Source organism: Momordica charantia (assembly GCF_013281855.1).
Source record: "Momordica charantia cultivar OHB3-1 chromosome 4 unlocalized genomic scaffold, Mcharantia_2.0 BLBB01000004.1, whole genome shotgun sequence".
NCBI lineage: Eukaryota > Viridiplantae > Streptophyta > Magnoliopsida > Cucurbitales > Cucurbitaceae > Momordica > Momordica charantia.
The window spans coordinates 27,763,617-27,782,024 of record NW_028275162.1 but is presented as its reverse complement, the minus strand read 5'-3'; the positions used below and the strand labels follow the sequence as shown (position 1 = coordinate 27,782,024).

At 34.8% G+C, this 18,408-nt stretch overlaps 2 protein-coding genes across 2 annotated transcripts; one reads left to right on the top strand and one right to left on the bottom strand.

The window, feature by feature from the left end:
- Window positions 1-3,110: 3,110 nt before the first annotated feature.
- LOC111006460 (N2,N2-dimethylguanosine tRNA methyltransferase) lies at window positions 3,111-10,919 on the top strand. Its single transcript, XM_022278414.2, has 12 exons — window positions 3,111-3,568; window positions 4,236-4,541; window positions 5,729-5,816; window positions 6,413-6,534; window positions 6,980-7,119; window positions 7,208-7,280; window positions 8,101-8,189; window positions 8,326-8,431; window positions 9,253-9,465; window positions 9,754-9,948; window positions 10,140-10,217; window positions 10,364-10,919. Exons 1-12 carry the CDS (start codon window positions 3,473-3,475, stop codon window positions 10,661-10,663), a joined length of 1,806 nt encoding a protein of 601 aa, XP_022134106.1. The 5' UTR covers window positions 3,111-3,472; the 3' UTR covers window positions 10,664-10,919.
- A 1,726-nt stretch (window positions 10,920-12,645) lies between these two features.
- LOC111006661 (cytochrome P450 85A) lies at window positions 12,646-15,606 on the bottom strand. The gene is made up of 9 exons (XM_022278696.2): window positions 15,318-15,606; window positions 14,912-15,233; window positions 14,661-14,810; window positions 14,251-14,493; window positions 14,063-14,149; window positions 13,889-13,967; window positions 13,242-13,348; window positions 13,026-13,150; window positions 12,646-12,917 (listed from the first exon to the last, which is right to left on the bottom strand). Exons 1-9 carry the CDS (start codon window positions 15,503-15,505, stop codon window positions 12,830-12,832), a joined length of 1,389 nt encoding a protein of 462 aa, XP_022134388.1. The 5' UTR covers window positions 15,506-15,606; the 3' UTR covers window positions 12,646-12,829.
- Window positions 15,607-18,408: the final 2,802 nt, after the last annotated feature.

The window sequence follows — 18,408 nt, the reverse complement described above, 5'->3', positions numbered from 1 at the left end:
TTTTTTTTCACTACATTTCATGTCAATAATTTGTGTAGGGGCAATCTTTTGCCTTATATATTCAGATCTATACAACAAGGAAAATTTTAGAGAATATATATATATTGAAAATATTAAATTTGCTATAGTTATAATTTTATAATCTCAAGCTTTTGAGTTAGAGGTGATATAACACGAAGTAGCTAGCTAGGGAACTTTTTAAGTATATAAGTACGAATAGTTTTGAGTTTATACATATGCAATTTATTTCCTTTGTGTTTTCATATTAATAATTCTACTCGGAATGATATTTGACATCCAATTAACCCTAGTTTTATAAACTTCAACTTTGGGGTTAGTTAATACTTGAATGAAATTTAGACAATACCAAATCAATATATACGAATGTAAAAAATTCAACATTGAAGTACTAATTCTTCCATTGAGTGTTGCTTGACAATAAATTTAGTTTTTTTTAGAAACAATAAATTTAGATTTTAATTTTTTAGCTTTCAAAATTTAAATTTATTTACTAATTAAAAATGTCTCTAGAATGACGTAGTGACAAAGACACAAAGATATTAGGTTTTGTAGTGCCACCTGTCATGAGGTTTTGTGTTCAAGTCCTATGCTAGTTACTATGTTATTCAACCAAGAGAACAAGTCCTGGTCATAGAGATCCCCTCACTAAATCCACGCGAGATCGAAATATAAAACATAAGAGATTATCTTGAAGTTAAATGAATTAAATATGCAAAGGCATTGAATTGAGTCATTATTGTACTTGGGTGGGTCTCATAAAAAAGCAAATGACAGCACAAATCCATCTTTAATTGAACTTAACCCCAAAAGAGGCAAAGTGGGTAGTTGATGTTTCATTGAAAACATCTTCCCAATCCAATGGAACTTCACCATCTGTTAAATCCTTAAGATTCTTGCTTTTTCAACAAATATAATGGCCTATTGCTAATTAGAGCCTTAATTTTATAAGCACAAAAGAAGGTTCTGGTTCTAGGGAGCTAATTATGGCAGATGGAGCACATAAAATATTCCCAAAAAGAAGGCCAAATCCCATGAGTCAGCTTGCCAAACAGCTGGCCTTTGGACTGTCTGTTGAATTCAAACACCATTTTTTTTGGTGTTTCGGCATTGCTTAATTGCCTAAGGTTTTTGTTTTTCCCATTAGTTTATAATTTTGGGTGATGTCCATTTTTAGGTATAGTGATGGTAACATTATTCTATTTAAAGGAAGCAAAAAAGACTGTGAGAGAGGGAGATGCCTTCAGTGTGACTTTGAGTTTCATAGATTCTCTTTGGTATGGTTTAATTTTGGTAATGTGTATGTAGAAATTAAAATATGGTACCTTTTCTAAAAAGGAAAGGGAATGGCTTCTCCATAATCATATTATATAGTATTGAAAAATATAATAAAGAAAATCAAAAGGTAGTTTTTACTCCTCCGAAAAGTAAGTTTATAATGTTTTTCAATATTATCGCCCCGTTCTTGCTACGGGGTAAGAAAACATCCATTCTGTTTAAAAGGAAAAAAAAACTTCTTGGTACACCAAGAAATAGACTAAAAAATGATCCTTTTTTTTTTCTAACTAAACTTGGGTAGAAATAAAGTAGATGTGTAGCTATGAAAAGTTGAATAAAGGAATCAGAGTGAAATGATAAGGCAAGGTAAGTAAATGACATTTTGAATCTAATAGTAAAAGAGCATTAAGAAAAAGTTTTCTTACTTCTTCTCTTTACCTTCCCATTAATAAATAATCAAATACTTACTTTGTTAGGAATTAAAGCGAAAAGATTAAAGGTATCAACTTTCTTTCTCATTCTATCCCTACGTTTAAATTTAATGGCTATTTTATTTTCCTACCAATGTCTCACTTGACTAGACTAGTTTGGTTAGGTTCGAAATGATTATTAGTTCAGTCAGAAAAGGAAGGAATTACATCATGAAATTCAAACTTAATGAAATAATTTGAGATAATACCAGAACACTTATATTAGAGTTCATTAGTAATGAAATAGATGAGACTATCATGCAATGATGGAGGGTGAATAAACATATTTGAGCCATTAGAGGTTGTACTGTTATAGGCCACTGATGTCATGATTAAATGAAGGTGAGAGATTAATGAGAGGTACAAAGAGACTTATGGTGATAAAGGTAGGAAGGGTTCTATAAACACATTCTAGGTGTATGTGACTCGATGCTATTTAGGGTATGATGCATATTAAACTAATATATGATTCATAATGAATACGTGATATTTTTTTTAGTACAACATGTGGGGTAGGGAATCGAACTCACAACCTCTTGGTTGGAGATATATGCCAATTACTGCTGAATTATGCTCGTTTTGACATGAACACATTATATAGTATGAGAAGCTAGGTTGAGAGTGATTGAGTTAACATTTTCTTTTAATGAAAAGACTTCATTAAGAATTGCAAAAAAAAAAAAAAAATCTTACTTTGCTAAAAATTAAAGTCACTTAACAATCTCATCGTCTCTTCTTCCAGAAAACGCTCGTTAAGTTAACATGTTGATCAATAGAATATTTTAGCATTATTCATAAAATTTATCATACTTTTCAAACTATTGCAGGTTAAATTACAAATTTTGTCCAATAAATATTGATGGTTGTGTGTTTATTTTACAATTATGTCCTTGAATTTGGATTGTGATTCTACTATCAGCTTATTCGTATATTTAACATTATTAATTAAATGTCAAGCCGAACATAACTCTAATTAAAAAAACATTATTAATTAAATGATGGAGATATCAAATTCATTAATTTTTGAAACGATATTAATACATCTTATCCATTATTAAACTATGCTTAGTCTAGTTGATATATCACATCATTATTAAATCAGTGATGCACTGCATAGTATCATATATATATTTTTTAAATCATAGTATTACCGTTCAATGACGAACATTTTAAATTTAGTGACCCAACTTTGATGAAAAATTAAATTTATAACTTCTTCAAAATAAAGTAAAAATAAAATATATAATTTAATAGATATTTTACAAACTATCAAATATTTTTTTATTCTTTTAAAAACCTAACAATAAGTCAATAAGTTGGCACAAAACCTCAGCCTGTACTTGTAGCCGTGGATTTGAAGATTAGGGTTTAAGACTTGAGGCAAAAGTTGGAAAATTTAATCGTGCACAGAGTTTGAGAAAAACTCTGAATTGTCAAGTTGTCGTAAGAGCGGCAATAGGGTTCCGCTGTACCAAATTACAATTCATGTATAATATTCAACATATTTAAGGGTTGGTTACCACTTACTGGTTGGTTATTTACTTATTTATGTAACTGCTGCTGCTCGTTCAAGTTCTGAAACTCTCACGAAGTCTTGGGAACAAAAGAAGTGGAAGGTTTGAATTTTTGGTCGGGATTTTGGGCTTCGCTCGAGTGGAAGAAGGAAGAAATCCGGAATCTGTTTTTTGCATGATAAAGCCGAAATAATGGCGACAGATCTTAGTGAATTCACCATCATCAAGGAGGGAGAGGCTGAGATTCTCATGCACGCGAAGAATGAAGTCTTTTTCAATAAGACCCAGGTGCCTTGTCTATTTTTCAATGATGGTTTCTGGAGTTTTGGAGTTAAGGCATTGTCCTTAACTAAACTTAATGGGTCATTCAAAAAATTTCCTCGTTTTTTCTTTTACTTTCTTCGCCCATGGATGCTAAAGGTGGGGGAAGAGCTTACGCATGATTGGTACTAGCATTTGAAGTTAGATTAGGGGAAATTTCTATTGGTGAAGTGAAGGGGCTTTGTGATTGATGCCACTATATTGGAACTTCAGAATTTTAGCATATTTAAAGATAGATATTTGATGGAGAAACTAAGATATACAATTTATTCAAGTCAGCAAAGTAAAATGTGGTATAGTAAATTGTAAGATATTGTTCCATTCAGTATGCACAACATGACGGCAGTTTTCTTAATGTTATGAATGATTAATCATCGGCCTATAGCTGCATTGCTTTATTACATAATTTGTTTTAGGTCCCAGAGTCTTCCCTTCAGTAATTAAGAGTATCTGGGAATCTTTCTTTTACTTCATGGAAATTGTTACCTACTTTATTCTATCTGTAATATCATCATATAATGAAGGGTTGCGGGAGTTGTACTTACCCTTTTTTGGCTAGCTTCAAACATAATATGTCTAGCTTCAAACTTTTTCTCATTGTAGAATCTTGACTGTTCACCATTGTAATATTCAGGTTAACAACAGAGACATATCCATTGCTGTCCTTAGGGCATTTATATCAAAACGCAAACAGGAGCACGAAGCAAAACTATCAAGAAGAACAAAAGCCGGGCAAAAGATTTCTGAAAATAATGTTTCTGGACCTGTTGTGGAAGAAACACCTAATGAATCTGCCACAAATGATGAAAAGTCAAATACAGATCGTGATGCTCATGAAGAAACACCGGATGAATGTGGAGTTCCAAAGTTGTCAGAAGAACAAAAAGAGATCATCGAGGAAAAAGAACAAAGAGATCCCAAGCCTCTTAGAGTTCTCGAGGTTTCTTTTATTTCAATGATCATCTTATTACGTTCATAATTTAATTGATGTTTATTATTCTATGAAGTGTGGACATTTTAATTTAGGAATATGTCCATGTCTGGATTATCAGTACCCTGTTTCAGTAATACAGAGTCTGTAATCTGTCTTTCCCCTAATAAGCTACCTAAATTCTGAACTGATGCTACTACTAGAAAGGACCTTCTTGAGATGCACTACAAGAAGTTTGGTGACTATTTATTAATTAGCAGTTGTTAGGGTAAGAGGCCTGAGTCTGTTCTGAGAATTTTTTGGAATAAGATGACCGAGAGTTTCATTAGTGCTGAAATCGAAGACTTCCTTTACCACAGAAAGTTCTGGAACAATGCAACACAGCTGGGGCTTTTCCAAGTCTAAGGTCTTAGGTGGTTGCAATATTTACCCTCCCCGAAACGTTTCCTCCAATTGTTAGTGACCTTGAGTTGAATTGGCCACTAGAGGACATAATTCTTTTTAAATAAATGGAAGACCTGGAAGGGTAAGGATATAACAGAAAAAAAAATTGTTTAAAATGATGAATTTTGAATGAAGATACTTCTACGTATCTGATATTTGAATTTTTCCTTTTGATATGATAGATAGGTAATTAGTTAAGGTTTTAAAAAAATCTGATTTTAGTTTTCCTGTATATTATTTTGCTATACATCATTGCATTATTAAACATTTTGTAACTGGCTTCTCAAATTCTTACAGATGTTGTATAGCTTATCCTCTCATTCATATAGTTGGAATTCAAGTAACATAATGTAAAGTGCATATTTTATGTGAAAGTTGAAAATTATTTAGAAGCGTCAAAATATACAAATATATTAGATACAAGTTGTTATGAATAGTGTGTTTTTGTGCCATGCTCATGTCCATGAATATGAATGTCACCCCATTCTAACATGTTAGAATTGAATGTTCACCATGTTGTCATTGTGTTTTTTTTACTCCGATGTTATATTTGTGCTTCTAAAACTTTTTATGTGTGTTCCCTTCTTAAGGGCCTTTTGTAATTTCATACATCAATGAAATTGTTTCTTTCACAAAAAAAAAAAAAAAAAACTTTTTATGTGTGTTTGCTTCACTTTTGGGATTCCTGATGTGGGTATAGTGATTTGTTGTCTATTCAATATTTTCTGAGTACTTTCTGTTTAACTTTGAAGGCCTTGTCGGCTTCAGGGCTAAGAGCCTTAAGATATGCTCGTGAAGTAGAGGGCGTTGGTCAAGTTGTGGCGCTAGACAATGATAAAGGTAATTTCTTGGTTACTGTAATATCAAAAAGTTACTTTAGAATGTTTCTTGTCAAAAATAAAACAAAGGTTAAAAAATCTTGTAAGAAATCTAAAGTTTACGAGATTGTTAGGTTATCTGTTATTCATATCAATGGATACCTTTATGCACACACTTCATACATGCACGAAGAGCTCACAGTGGTTTCTGATCATAAAGCTCTCTACTTCCACAAGGTGTTTAATAAGTGGATTTTGGAATATTGCCAATGCTTGACAGTTGGCACTACCCCAAATCTGATACGGAAGGTACCTTTGCCTTGTACAGGCAGAGGAAGTTAGTGTTGATAATCTTTTCCCTTGTTATCTATATTCAAATGTTTTTTTTAACTCGATGCAAACTTCTCATTGAAATAATGAAGATAAAATACAAAATTTAGGAGTGTATTCTTTGTATTTATCTCTGTAAATCATCAATTGATGTCTGTCAGTGACACCATAAAAATGGAAGTTATCCATTTTTACTGTTCTTACAATATGTTCTTATCTATATTGATATGACATCTAGGTGTTGGTTACTAACTGAACCTGTTAATAATAAGAATTGTCTTTCTACAGCATCAGTGGAAGCTTGTCGAAGAAACATCAAGTTTAATGGTTCAGTAGCATGTGCGAAGGTGGAATCACATCTTACTGATGCTCGTGTTTATATGCTCACTCACCCAAAAGAATTTGATATGGTATGCATGCACTATTTAAGATATGTAGGTTATCTCTTTAGAAATTACATATAGGGAAGTAATTATTGGAATGCATTTTCTTTTTCCTTGTTATAGTTTAGATAATAACCATGTATAACTTAATTTCCTTGTTATAGTTTGCTGTTCTTTAGGGTTTGTGGTATGAGAGGAAACAAGGGGTAGAGAGTTCTAGGGAGGAGGTGTCGGCTCTTGTTCAAAGTATTTTGTGATTATTCTTAGGTTTGATCTTGCTTGATTGGAGCTCGTTCTTTTAATTTGGCTCCCTTGGTTTGGCTCTTTTTTTGTATGCTCCTTTGTATTCTTTCATTTTTCAAAATGAAAGCTCGGCTTTTCATTAAAAAAAAAAAACCAGTATACCTTAATGATTTAAGCTCTGACATGAATGCAAGTATCAAGCTTTATCAACTTATTTGGATATTTTCAGGTTGATCTGGATCCTTATGGTTCACCTTCTGTTTTCTTGGACTCTGCTGTTCAATCAGTTGTCGATGGTGGTATGCTGATGTGCACAGCAACTGATATGGCGGTGCTTTGTGGGGGAAATGGAGAAGTTTGCTATTCAAAGTAAGGTTTTTTTGGGTCCTCAAATATTATTATTGTTTCAATTTCTGCTGTAACTGATTCTGTGTCTATAAATTGCTGACTGATTCAGATATGGTTCCTATCCTTTGAGAGGGAAATATTGCCACGAAATGGCTTTAAGAATCCTCCTTGCCTGCATTGAGGTATGTCTATCTCCTGTGTATTTAAAAAGTTTTAATAATTTATTTTTTCACCTTTTCTTTTCTCTTTCTTTTTCCTTCTCTGGTTTGACTTGCCGTATGAGATCATTCTTATCTTAGTAAAAACATGTGGTATATAAAGAGTGAAGAGGAAACTGAGATCATTCATTTATATGTATTTATGTACATATTTTATAAGAAACTGAGAATCTATTGAGGGGAGTACAAAAAATGATCCCAATTAGCACAAATAAGCAAAAGAAGTGTAATTATAAAAAGAATAGGATGAGGTACAGCACCAAGAAGCATAGTGTCTAAGTAGGTCCAAACATTCTTCCAAAGGAGAGAAAGAGTCTTTGAAAATCCTTTGGTTCCTGTCATACCCAAGCCTCCATAAAGAGTGAAGAGGGTATTAGTCCAAAGGATTTTGGCCTTCCCGGAGAAAGGGTGGCCGCACTGAATCTGCGGTATCAATGATCTGCTACATGAAGGGAAATACCAAGCAACTCCTGTTTATGAGCTTTTATCACTCAAGAAATATACATGTATGAACGCGTATATACACCTTCAGAAGTGTTGATATCCAAGTTGACACTCATTATATTGTTAACTAAAGTATATAGCTCTGCCTGTTTATGAGTTTTTTGTCATTCAAGGAATAAGTTATTTTCTTTATTTTTAGTTAATTTGAGTCGTATGGTGCTTCACCTGCCTCTTTATTCTAATCTTTAGAACATGCGAGCTTCTTTAACTGAAATATAACATACTTCAAATGCTTGGTGTGGTCTCTTATGCATTATTTTTGTTGTTCTAAATTTTGTAGAGCCATGCAAATAGATACAAGCGGTACATTGTTCCTGTGCTATCTGTTCAGATGGATTTCTACGTTCGTGTTTTTGTTCGTATTTACACGTAAGTGCCTAAGTCTTCAAATTTAGTCAGCTAGACGGTATTCCACTACTTCTTTTACGTGGTATAATTATGATATTAATATAAAAATGATGTAGTTTCTGTTGATGTTAACACTTAGCAAAATAATTGGCTGCAGTTCTGCAAGTGCAATGAAAAATACTCCCCTTAAGCTCTCATATGTTTATCAGTGCACTGGTTGTGATTCTTTCCATCTCCAGCAGATTGGGAGAAGCGTCTCGAAGGTATATACCACTAAGACCTGGTATTTATGCTAGTTATTACATAATTGAGTTTATTTTTATTATCCAGTGTAACTTCTCAAACTGGTTCCTGTGACAAGTTTCTCATGCTTATTTTTACACTTACCTCTTATTTATTTATTATTATTTTTGTGGAAAAACTAGCTTTCATTCAATTGAATGAAATAAAACTAACAGCCAACAAAAACACAATGGCCAGCCAAAACTGGAGAACACAAGAAAAAAATTACGAGAATGGGTCCTAACTTTGGTGATAAAAGTTTATTACAAAAAAGGTTCGAAATATGAGTGCAAAGGAAGGCATTAAAATGCACCAGCCCTTCACCTCTTCCCACCACCTGTCTAATCCCATAAACGTTCTCCCATTTCTAAAGCTTGTTTTCCAAAGTACACTACTACCTTTCTTTATAAACAGAGGATCCAAAACAATGTCCTCCATCAACCCTCAAATGTCGGCTTTTTAACCAGATAAATATCAAAAGCCTGCTACAAATAATCCACACTTCAGAAGCAAGAGAGTATGGCCAAAGGAGGGGTGATTAAGATCCTCTGCATCACACTTGCACCAAGCGCACCAATTTGGCGAACAAAAATAGAGCCTCTCGGCAGGAAGTTAACATCAACAAGTCAAGAAAAGAACTGAAATTTCATTAAAACTTGATATTCAGAATCTGGCTGATGTAAGCTATCGATTTTGTATCAATATTTAATTTTGGTTGGAAGTTATAATAGTTGAAGTAGTAATTTCTTTATAATATGAACTTCTATAGTTTCTTGACGTGTCACTATCCTTCTGCTTTCAGAACAACAGCATCAGGTATTTACCTGGTTTTGGTCCTTCTGTTCCTCAAGAGTGCAGTGATTGTGGGAAGAAATTCAACATGGGTGGGCCTATCTGGTCTGCTCCTATCCATGATCAAGAATGGGTTACTTCCATGCTAGCAGACGTGAAGTCTATGAAGGACACATATCCTGCATATGATCGTATATCTGCTGTATTGACAACAATTTCAGAGGTGTGCCTTATGTGCGGACAATAGTGATTTTAGAGTAAACACTTTATTAGTAACACCATGGTTAAAAGGCTCTCAAACATACTAAAAATCATCTTGCTATTATGTGCTGACGAATGGTTCTAACTTGTGAAGGATTAAGTACAATAGTGATTTTAGAGTAAACACTTTATTAGTAACACCATGGTTAAAAGGCTCTCAAACATACTATAAATCATCTTGCTATTATGTGCTGATGAATGGTATTCATGTACAGCAATTATAAACCCGGATGTATTTGTTACTATGCAGGAATTGATGGATGTTCCCTTATTTTTGAGTCTCCACAACCTCTGTGCAACATTGAAGTGCACATCTCCATCAGCTGTAAACTTCCGTTCTGCAGTGATTAATGCAGGATATCGCATATCGGGCACTCATGTGAATCCTTTAGGACTGAAATCAGATGCTCCCATGGATGTAATTTGGGATATTATGCGTTGCTGGGTAAGGCACACCCAATGCTACATTTCATTATATACTTGAATGTCACTTTATAATATCATAGCCTTGTGATCAGGAGTGGAACTGTAGACCTTCCTTAAATGTACTTTCATCCTAATTTCATCTACTGAAGATGGGGCCTTCTTGATTACCTGAAGAGATTTTTGAGTTTTCAGTGATCCTTTTTCATGTAGGTCAAAAACCACCCGGTGAAACCTCAACCAGAAGATCAGCCAGGAAGTGTCATTCTTGCTAAGGAACCGGTGCTTCAAGTAAGTTCCATTTTGTAGTTCGAGTCTTGTCGAACATGTTATTGTCCGGGGACTAAACTTTGGGTTACCACCATTCACATTCAAACACATAAAACAAAAGGCCTGTGGCTGATATACTTTTGCCAATTCTTATCTTCTTGACGCAGGCTAATTTTGCTAGAGCTGTGGCATCTCTTAGCAAGGCTCAAGCAAAGAAAGTTGCACGTTTCCTTCCAAATCCTGAAAGACATTGGGGCCCCAAGCTGAGAGCAGGTCGTCAAATCGCTAGTAAGCACATCTCTCTACTGGGCGCAGAGGCAGTAAACGGAGCTCTTAGCCATACAGATTCTGAAGAGCCTAATGCAAAACGCCCCAATGTAGAAGAAGTTGCTCTTAGCCATACGGATTCTGAAGAGCCTAACACAAAACGTCCGAAGTTAGTAGAAGAACCAGCTACCGATCAGTAAAAGGTTATCTTTCTCATATTTTCTAGCTTGTTACTATGTTATGCAACATCTACTTCTTGACCCGACGCATGAAATGCTTGTTTGGGGACACTCCTGTAGAAGTAGCAAATTTTTGTTTAATGTTGAGGATGGCTTGGCTTTCTTTCAAAATATATCATTTTTGTTAATCCCTAAGATGGTTTAGATTTCTGTCGAGACAGAGAAAGCATAATTTTTTGTGAATCCAAATTAAATATAATTTAAGCTTATTGGCATACGGGATATGGCTTGAAAAGCAGAGATGGAAAAATCCAATAGCTGGCTGAAAATTTGTTTAATCTCAAGTGTGCTATTATGTACATGGTGTTGTATGCTCCATTGAGGCGGGCCTTCATCTTTAGGAAAAAAATAGCCCCAAATTAATTATTTGCTAGTATCATTCAAATGATACAAGTGAGATCGAAAAGCATACTTAACCCTTGCAAGTAAACATGCTCTAGCCAAAACTTAGCATGTTTCTCAAATACAGGAAATTTGGTTTTAAAGTATGTTTTGAACAACGTAAAATATCATATTGAAGTGACATAATAAGTATTGCAGGCTAACCTCTCGGTTTTGAGAGCTTGACCTTTAAATTAAGAAATGCATCTATGTACTTTCTCATTAGATTGAATGGACAATAGTGTTTTTGAGATCTTACCATGTACTGATCATGTGATTGCATGTATAAAAAAGTTTAATATTTATGAAAGAAGAACTCAACTCATTGTATGGGAAATACTTACATTGACCTTTAGCAGTAGAAGGGGGCTTAAGAATAAAAGTTGGGGGAAAAAATGAAGTCAAATTGTTCAATACTTGGGGACAATTACGTATTGGTCTTTTAATTTAGGTCATTTCTATACCCAAGGAATCAAAGAATAATCTCATTCCCTTTTGTTTATAAGATTTTTGTTGAGCAATTAACTATGCTAATTGCATGCACATGGTGCTAAATTTAGCGATGAAGAGTGATTGAATGTTACAAATGGAAAGAGTTACTAGACACTGGTATTATGTCTACCAATTACCTTTCAAGGCTTGAGTCGGCTTTAGAGTTTCAATATAATAGAGTGCAAATTTCTTCTCCATCCTCGTATACTAACAAAGTTTACTATGATAATGTTAGTTGTAGGCTTTTGATAAGATTCCGTTAAACACACACACCAATCACAAATCACTAGAGGTGGTCATCAGTCACAACTTTCATGGAATTGCTAGGTTGTCATTGGAGGCTTTGGTGGGCTTGCAAATGGCTGTGGTGCCATGGAAACTATGTAGTGTGGTGTGGTAGTTGGCCTTTGGCGTGAACCCGATGTCATGTCATTGCTTGTACCTTTTCTATTCTAGTCTCATCTCTTGTCAAGTTTGATCAATAGTCATGAGGTTGAATTATATCTTGTGCGATTTCCACGAGTCTTGTGCTCCTTGTTTCAATTGTTGGGATACGTTGATATGGATCAAGTGGCCAACCCACTTCTACTAAGTGGTTTTTGGTCTCACCTAATCAGGCCACAATTTACTTAACTCAACGTAGCATATTCGCAACTACTGGCTTAGTGTGATAGTCTATTTGGACTATTTGGAATATGTCGTGAATTGTTTATTTTGCAAATCCTACCTATGGCACCTTAAATATACAAATCTTTGATTACCATGAACGTTTACACTTGTTTGATGACGATCAGTGAATGTCCTAGGGTATCAAATGATGCCCCAAACCTTCAGATGCCAAAGTTGATTACTTTGATACCCAAAATCTTTGAATGTCAAAGTTGAGAGAATCAGATTAAGTAATACTTCAAATAGAAATTTCAAACATGGTTGGACCTCACAAAGTTTATGAATGTGGGCTGGGCCTTAGACCAAGAGGACAATATTGGATTTTTGTTTAGTTGAGCCCAAAGTTGAAAAGTGATGTTACTTTGCAATGAAAAAAGAGTGAAAGAGAGAGAGATGATGAATACTTGAAAATTTAATTTCATTCCTTTTGTCCCTAAGGTGTTAGAATGTTATTGTACATCCTCCCTCCATATATTAATTTCTCTAACATTGATATTGCCTATACATCTTCATCTTCTTCTGTACATCAATTCTTCACACTACTCTTTTTTTTTCTTCCCTTTAATTATTATTTAATTAGTTCAATCAGTAAGATGAAACCCTAATGTGGAACCCACTTGGGGCTTCCACTCTTGGAAATTTCAACAGCTCATCTCCTCCAACTTCTTCCCACCTGCAAGACAAAAAGAAAAAAAAGGTTCCCTCTTGATCTCAGCTTCCTGTTTTTGATTTTCTTGCTGTTTCTGAGCAACCAAACAATGGATAAGAAAAAGAAAGCTACCTGTATTTAGTTACAAAGTAATGAAGAAAAGTAGAAATCTCTGCAACTCCCAGTTCTTTCCCAGGGCAAAGTCTGCTGCCACCTCCAAAGATGAAGAAGTAATTATGGGACTCCAGGTTTTTGTCCTGCAAATGTCATACAAGGGCAGAGTTGTCATTTTGCAATAGAGGGTAAGAGAGAGAGCGAAAAATAAAAAATAAATAAAAAAAGACCCACCAGCCATCTCCAAGGGTTGAAGGTGAATGGTTCAGAATAGAGAAAAGGGTCATAGTTTATCTCTCTGGTGTAGACATAAATCCTCCATCCTTTTGGAATGAGAAAGCCTGTAAAAGCAAACCAAAATAAAGGTTAAAGATTGAGACTTTTTAGCCCAACTTTTTGGGGTTGATCTCACAACATTTTTGTAATGAGGAGGTGAAGAAGTTCTGTCATTCTTTATGAGCCTTATCTAAGCCTGACCCACAACAGAACATAGAAGAGAGAGAGAGAGTGGCCCAAAGTGAAAAGGGAGATGAATTGGTAACTGCAAAAAGAGGATCTTGAAGCCCTAAATATCACAAAACAAAAGTTGTGTGACCGGTGATATTCAAACATCTTACTTTTTACATCTTACTTTTTAATCGAAGATATATGACTTATCCGGTGAACTATAAAAGGGCCAAAATATTGTGAAACTAAGCCATTTTTTATCTCAAAAACCAGCAGCCATGCCCATTACTTTGTGAAGAAAAGTTCGAAAAGAGAGAAAAATATTGTCCTGCCCCAAAGGCATGTGGGCAACCAAATTTTGTTCTCATTTTTATGCATTATAAAGTTCATTTCTATCATTTTTTTATGATTTTCATTATTTTAATGAAACTTACCATTAAGTTCCATGTCCTTTGTAGTTTTCCTCAAAACCCCATTAACAATTGTGGCCAGTCTTGATGTTTCAAATATCACCTAAACAGTTAAAAACAGATCAAAGTTAGTCTTTATATTTACCCTCCTCAAAGAACGGTTAGGAAGACGACAGCAAAAGAACATGAAAATCTTACCGCACGAGTGAACTTCATGGCTTTCAGATCATCCCAATCAATGGGGTCCTCTGGATTTTTCCTCTCTCTGATAGCCATATGCTCTTCCTGCAGTTTTCATTCAAATCTCTAATTAGAAAGGGGGAAAAAAATCCCAACAGCACTTTAGAACTTGAAAGTTTCAATCTTTCAGTTTCTTTTCAACTCACTCTGAGTTGCTGAAGAACTTTGGGATGATCATGGAGGAACTTGACAGCCATCATAGAAGTTGTGGAAACAGTTTCATAGCCAGAGTATAAGACAGTGATGATCTGATCAATAATCTCTTCATCTTTAAGCTTATATTTGTTCTCCTCACTCATAAAAAACCCAAGCATGTCGTCTTTCTCTGTCTTTGAGGCTCTTCTCTCGTTTATCAGCTGCTGCAACAGCTTTATGATGTTCTTCCTTGCCTGAAATCACAAGCCTCTCTGTTATTCTCACTCAAATCCGTTACCGTTATGGTATATTTAATCATTTATTCATATTTTCTCGACGCTCTCCCTTCGACGTTATTGGAGTTCGAACATAGTACTTTTCGTTCGGATGCGATGTTAAATCACTACTAAATCCAAACTACCTGAATTCCTCGGCGGTAGTTGGTGCCGGGAAGATCGATGGGGAGCGAGAGAGTGCCAAGAACAAGCTTGAAGAACTCCGGAATGAACGATTCCGATAACGGGCCGGACTCGATTCCCGCAATCTGCTTCAAAGACGACCGGAGAGCCATCTGCAAGACAGACAAACAGGGATTGATTCAATGAGTGAAAAACAGAGGAATACAGAGTATCAGAACAAAATCAAAAAATTTATCGTCACAAGAAAGTTTACTTCTTTAGTTTTGTCTTGGATGTCAATGATTTGGCGATCCCAATTCCTCAAATGGGACCGCATGAAGTCATCAACTTTAGGTAGAAGACGGTCTTTAATCATGGCCGGGGAGACGATGGCGAGCAGAGCAGCTCTCATGAGCTTGTGGGCGCCGCCGTGGACGGCGGCGATATTACATTTTCCGAGGATGTCAAGCATGGACTGAGGGTAGCCAGGGACAAGGCCTTTAGATTCATTCATCAGAACATATCGATTGACCTCTGGATCCATGGAAACAACAGTAGGACACCCCAAAATATGGGATTTGAAAATGCTCCCATACCTTAAAGAAAAAACAGAGCAACCAACAGTTAGAAATCTAGAGAGAGAGAGAGAGAGGAAATAGAGAGATGGAAAAAAGAGGAACCTTGCTCTCTGGGTCTTCATGAAGTTGGGGCCTTGTTTAAGAAACTCAGTGGTTTCTCCAAAAACAGGCCAGCCCATTGTACCAGGGGGGAGCCCTTTTTTGCTGAATCTAACTTCATTCCATCGCAGCAGAGCAGAGCAGAAACAGAGGAGCAAGATCAGTGCCAGAATCGCCATGGCCACCGCCATTGATGCTCCCAAGAAGCTCGAACGAGACAGTGGAGAGAGAGGGGGAGAGAGAGAGAGAGGGGGGTTTCAATGGATGGGGCTTGGTTGGATTTATGGTACAAAAGAAAGTGCCATATATATAGACCTCTGAACCACCGCGTGTGGGAGGAGAGAGAGAGAGAGAGTTGAGTTCGTGTGTGTGACTGTGGACTGTGGAGTGTAGAGAGAGAAAGAAGGGTCAAAATTTTGTCGAAATCAAGATCCCTATAAGGGGAGCGGGACCCTACCAATCTAAGAATGAACCATGAAGGTAGCCTAATCCTAAGCCTAAGGCTAGGCCTAACCCCATCACTGTAAAATTCAATGGCTATTAGCTATTGGAAAAATGATAATAAAGATGAACTTTTGTTTTAACCTTCTTGAACCAAACACAGGTTCGGTTTTGGGTAGGCACTCTGATCAACGACCATTTCAAATTCCCTCAAAAAGGAATTAAAAAATAAAAGAGAGAACCTTTTTTTCTTCTAGTTTTTCCATTATTTCACAAACCCTCGTTTGAGCGTTGGAATAATGATTAATCGGAATGAGAACGTATTTATTAGATGTTATTTACTATAAATTTGTTGGAGTCGTCATCGTAAGTTTATTTATGTTGTTTATTAAAGTGTTTGAAATTAGAATAAGAATTAAGATATACAATAATTTCTTGTTAGGAACGAAGATCATGGTGTTTATGAATGAGAAATTTAGTTTCGTCATGGTGAATGGAGGAAAATCAAAGATTTTATATTTTAAGTTTGTCTATCTAGTTGTCTCTTAAATTTTTAGCAGGAATATTATACACAAATATTTAGAAGGTAAAAATTTTGTCATTCGTTATAAAATTTTCTAGTCCTACTTCCTTTATATATAGCCTACGAGACTATCAAATTCATAGCTTGAAATAAGAAAGCTTCCAACTTCTTAATACAAAGTTACACAAGTTTGACTCGCGCCACTCAAACATCTTTTATATTATTGAGTTAAGGTTCAAATGGCCAAATTCGATACTATAAGAGTATAAATACTACTACTCATTGCTAACCATGTGTGCTAATGATGCGGAGTCCAACAAAATTAAACAATTGTTTGTGAAAGAAAATTCAATACACAAACGAACGAGGATGATAGGTACTACGAGAATATTAGAAAATTTGGATAGATTTGAATATAACATAAAGGTTAGGGGAATTAGGGGAGGAAAATAGGGCATTTTGTAGTGGTAAAGAAAGACAGTTAAGAAAGGATGTGTGGAAGAAAGAGCACATGCAAAGCACCCCATTTGACCAGAAACAAAAGGAAAAAAAAGGCATTCCAATTTCCAGTCCTTCACATGACTGTGAAACACACAGACATAAGACATAAAACACAAAACCTCTGCTTCTGCTAATGGAATTTACATCATCCACTACAAGACAGCCTCTCTTAGGTTACCATGTGATGTCAAAAAAGAGAAACAGAGAGAGACTTTTGTTTTTAAGTTGATAGTTCAATTCTAACTGAAAGTTTGTAACTAGAACTAGGAGGATTATTGGACTGCCCCTTGTTCCACTTCTAAAGCTGTGGACTGCACCACCACTTCTCTTTTAAATTGCACAACAAATGGAGGAGAGAGAGAGGAAAGTTTAGGACCCCTTTTTTGGACAGAGTGATATATTATATTAGATTCTAAAATTGGTTGATTAAGAGTGAGTTTGAGATGGCTTCCGGGGCTCATTTTAAATACATATGACATCAATTTAAAGTAATTTTAAGGTTTAAATACTATCTTGGTAATCGGGTAACAAAAATCGTCCATCTTTCAAAGCATCTGAGAGAGGTGAACTTCACTCATTGTAGACGAAAGATGGTAACTCGGTAGGCTCATGAGGCAATCACCAGAGCTCCAATTGAGTTACATCGTGTTCTTCGTGAGGATATTGAGCATTTCTTGGATCATGAAGTTTCTTTAATTTGATTTTACTTTTGTTTTGTGTTTGTGTTCCAATTCTCAAATAAAAAAACTATTTGGGTGTTTTGTACTTTTGACCTTAGTTCATTTTGAACATAAATTTATAAACAATAGGAATACTTCAATACAAATTTATAGCTATATTTTGAGATATTTAATGGGTGAAGTGTCATGTTAAAATTATGATCGAAAAAAAAGACAAAAATAGATATCAAAATAGTCTATTTTTAAAAGTACAGGGACCGAGATGAATCATATAGGAACCAATTATTGTATTACACATCTTTTTATATTAAAAATACAAATTCACATAGTTCTAGGAATGGAATTAAATATACACCAACATGTTTGATATTTTTTTCGATAAATTATTTAATGTTGGTATGATTAGGTGTCGAGGTTTATGAGGGCTAATTATTCAATTGATTAGTGAAGGAAAATAAGATGTATTATATAATAATGTAGAATTATACATTGGGTTACTAAAAAGAAAAATACTTTAGTTATTAATCATAGGGCAAAACCTTGACATTGATGCCTCAATGATGGTCAAAAAGGTTTGCTAAAAGTTCAAATGCCTTTTAAACCATTATAAATCACACTTATAATTTATAATTCTAAATATTATTTTGTGTGATTTGTAAAATTTTTTATTTCATATTCATCCTAAAGTTTTACTATTTAACTTTAACAAAAAATTGTAGAACCACGCTTAGAATAAGTCACATGTATTAATTTCCTTAAACTTCTTTAAGATGGTATGATTTATAAATCTATAAATTGGGTGAAATTTGTAATTATCTCTTCTTTTTTTTTTCCTTCTATTCTAATCACTATAGTATCTAAAAGGTAATTAATATAATCTTAATTTGGACATGTAATAAACTCTACTATCTGCATAGTAGATTTTTTCCCTTTGGATTATTAGAAGACT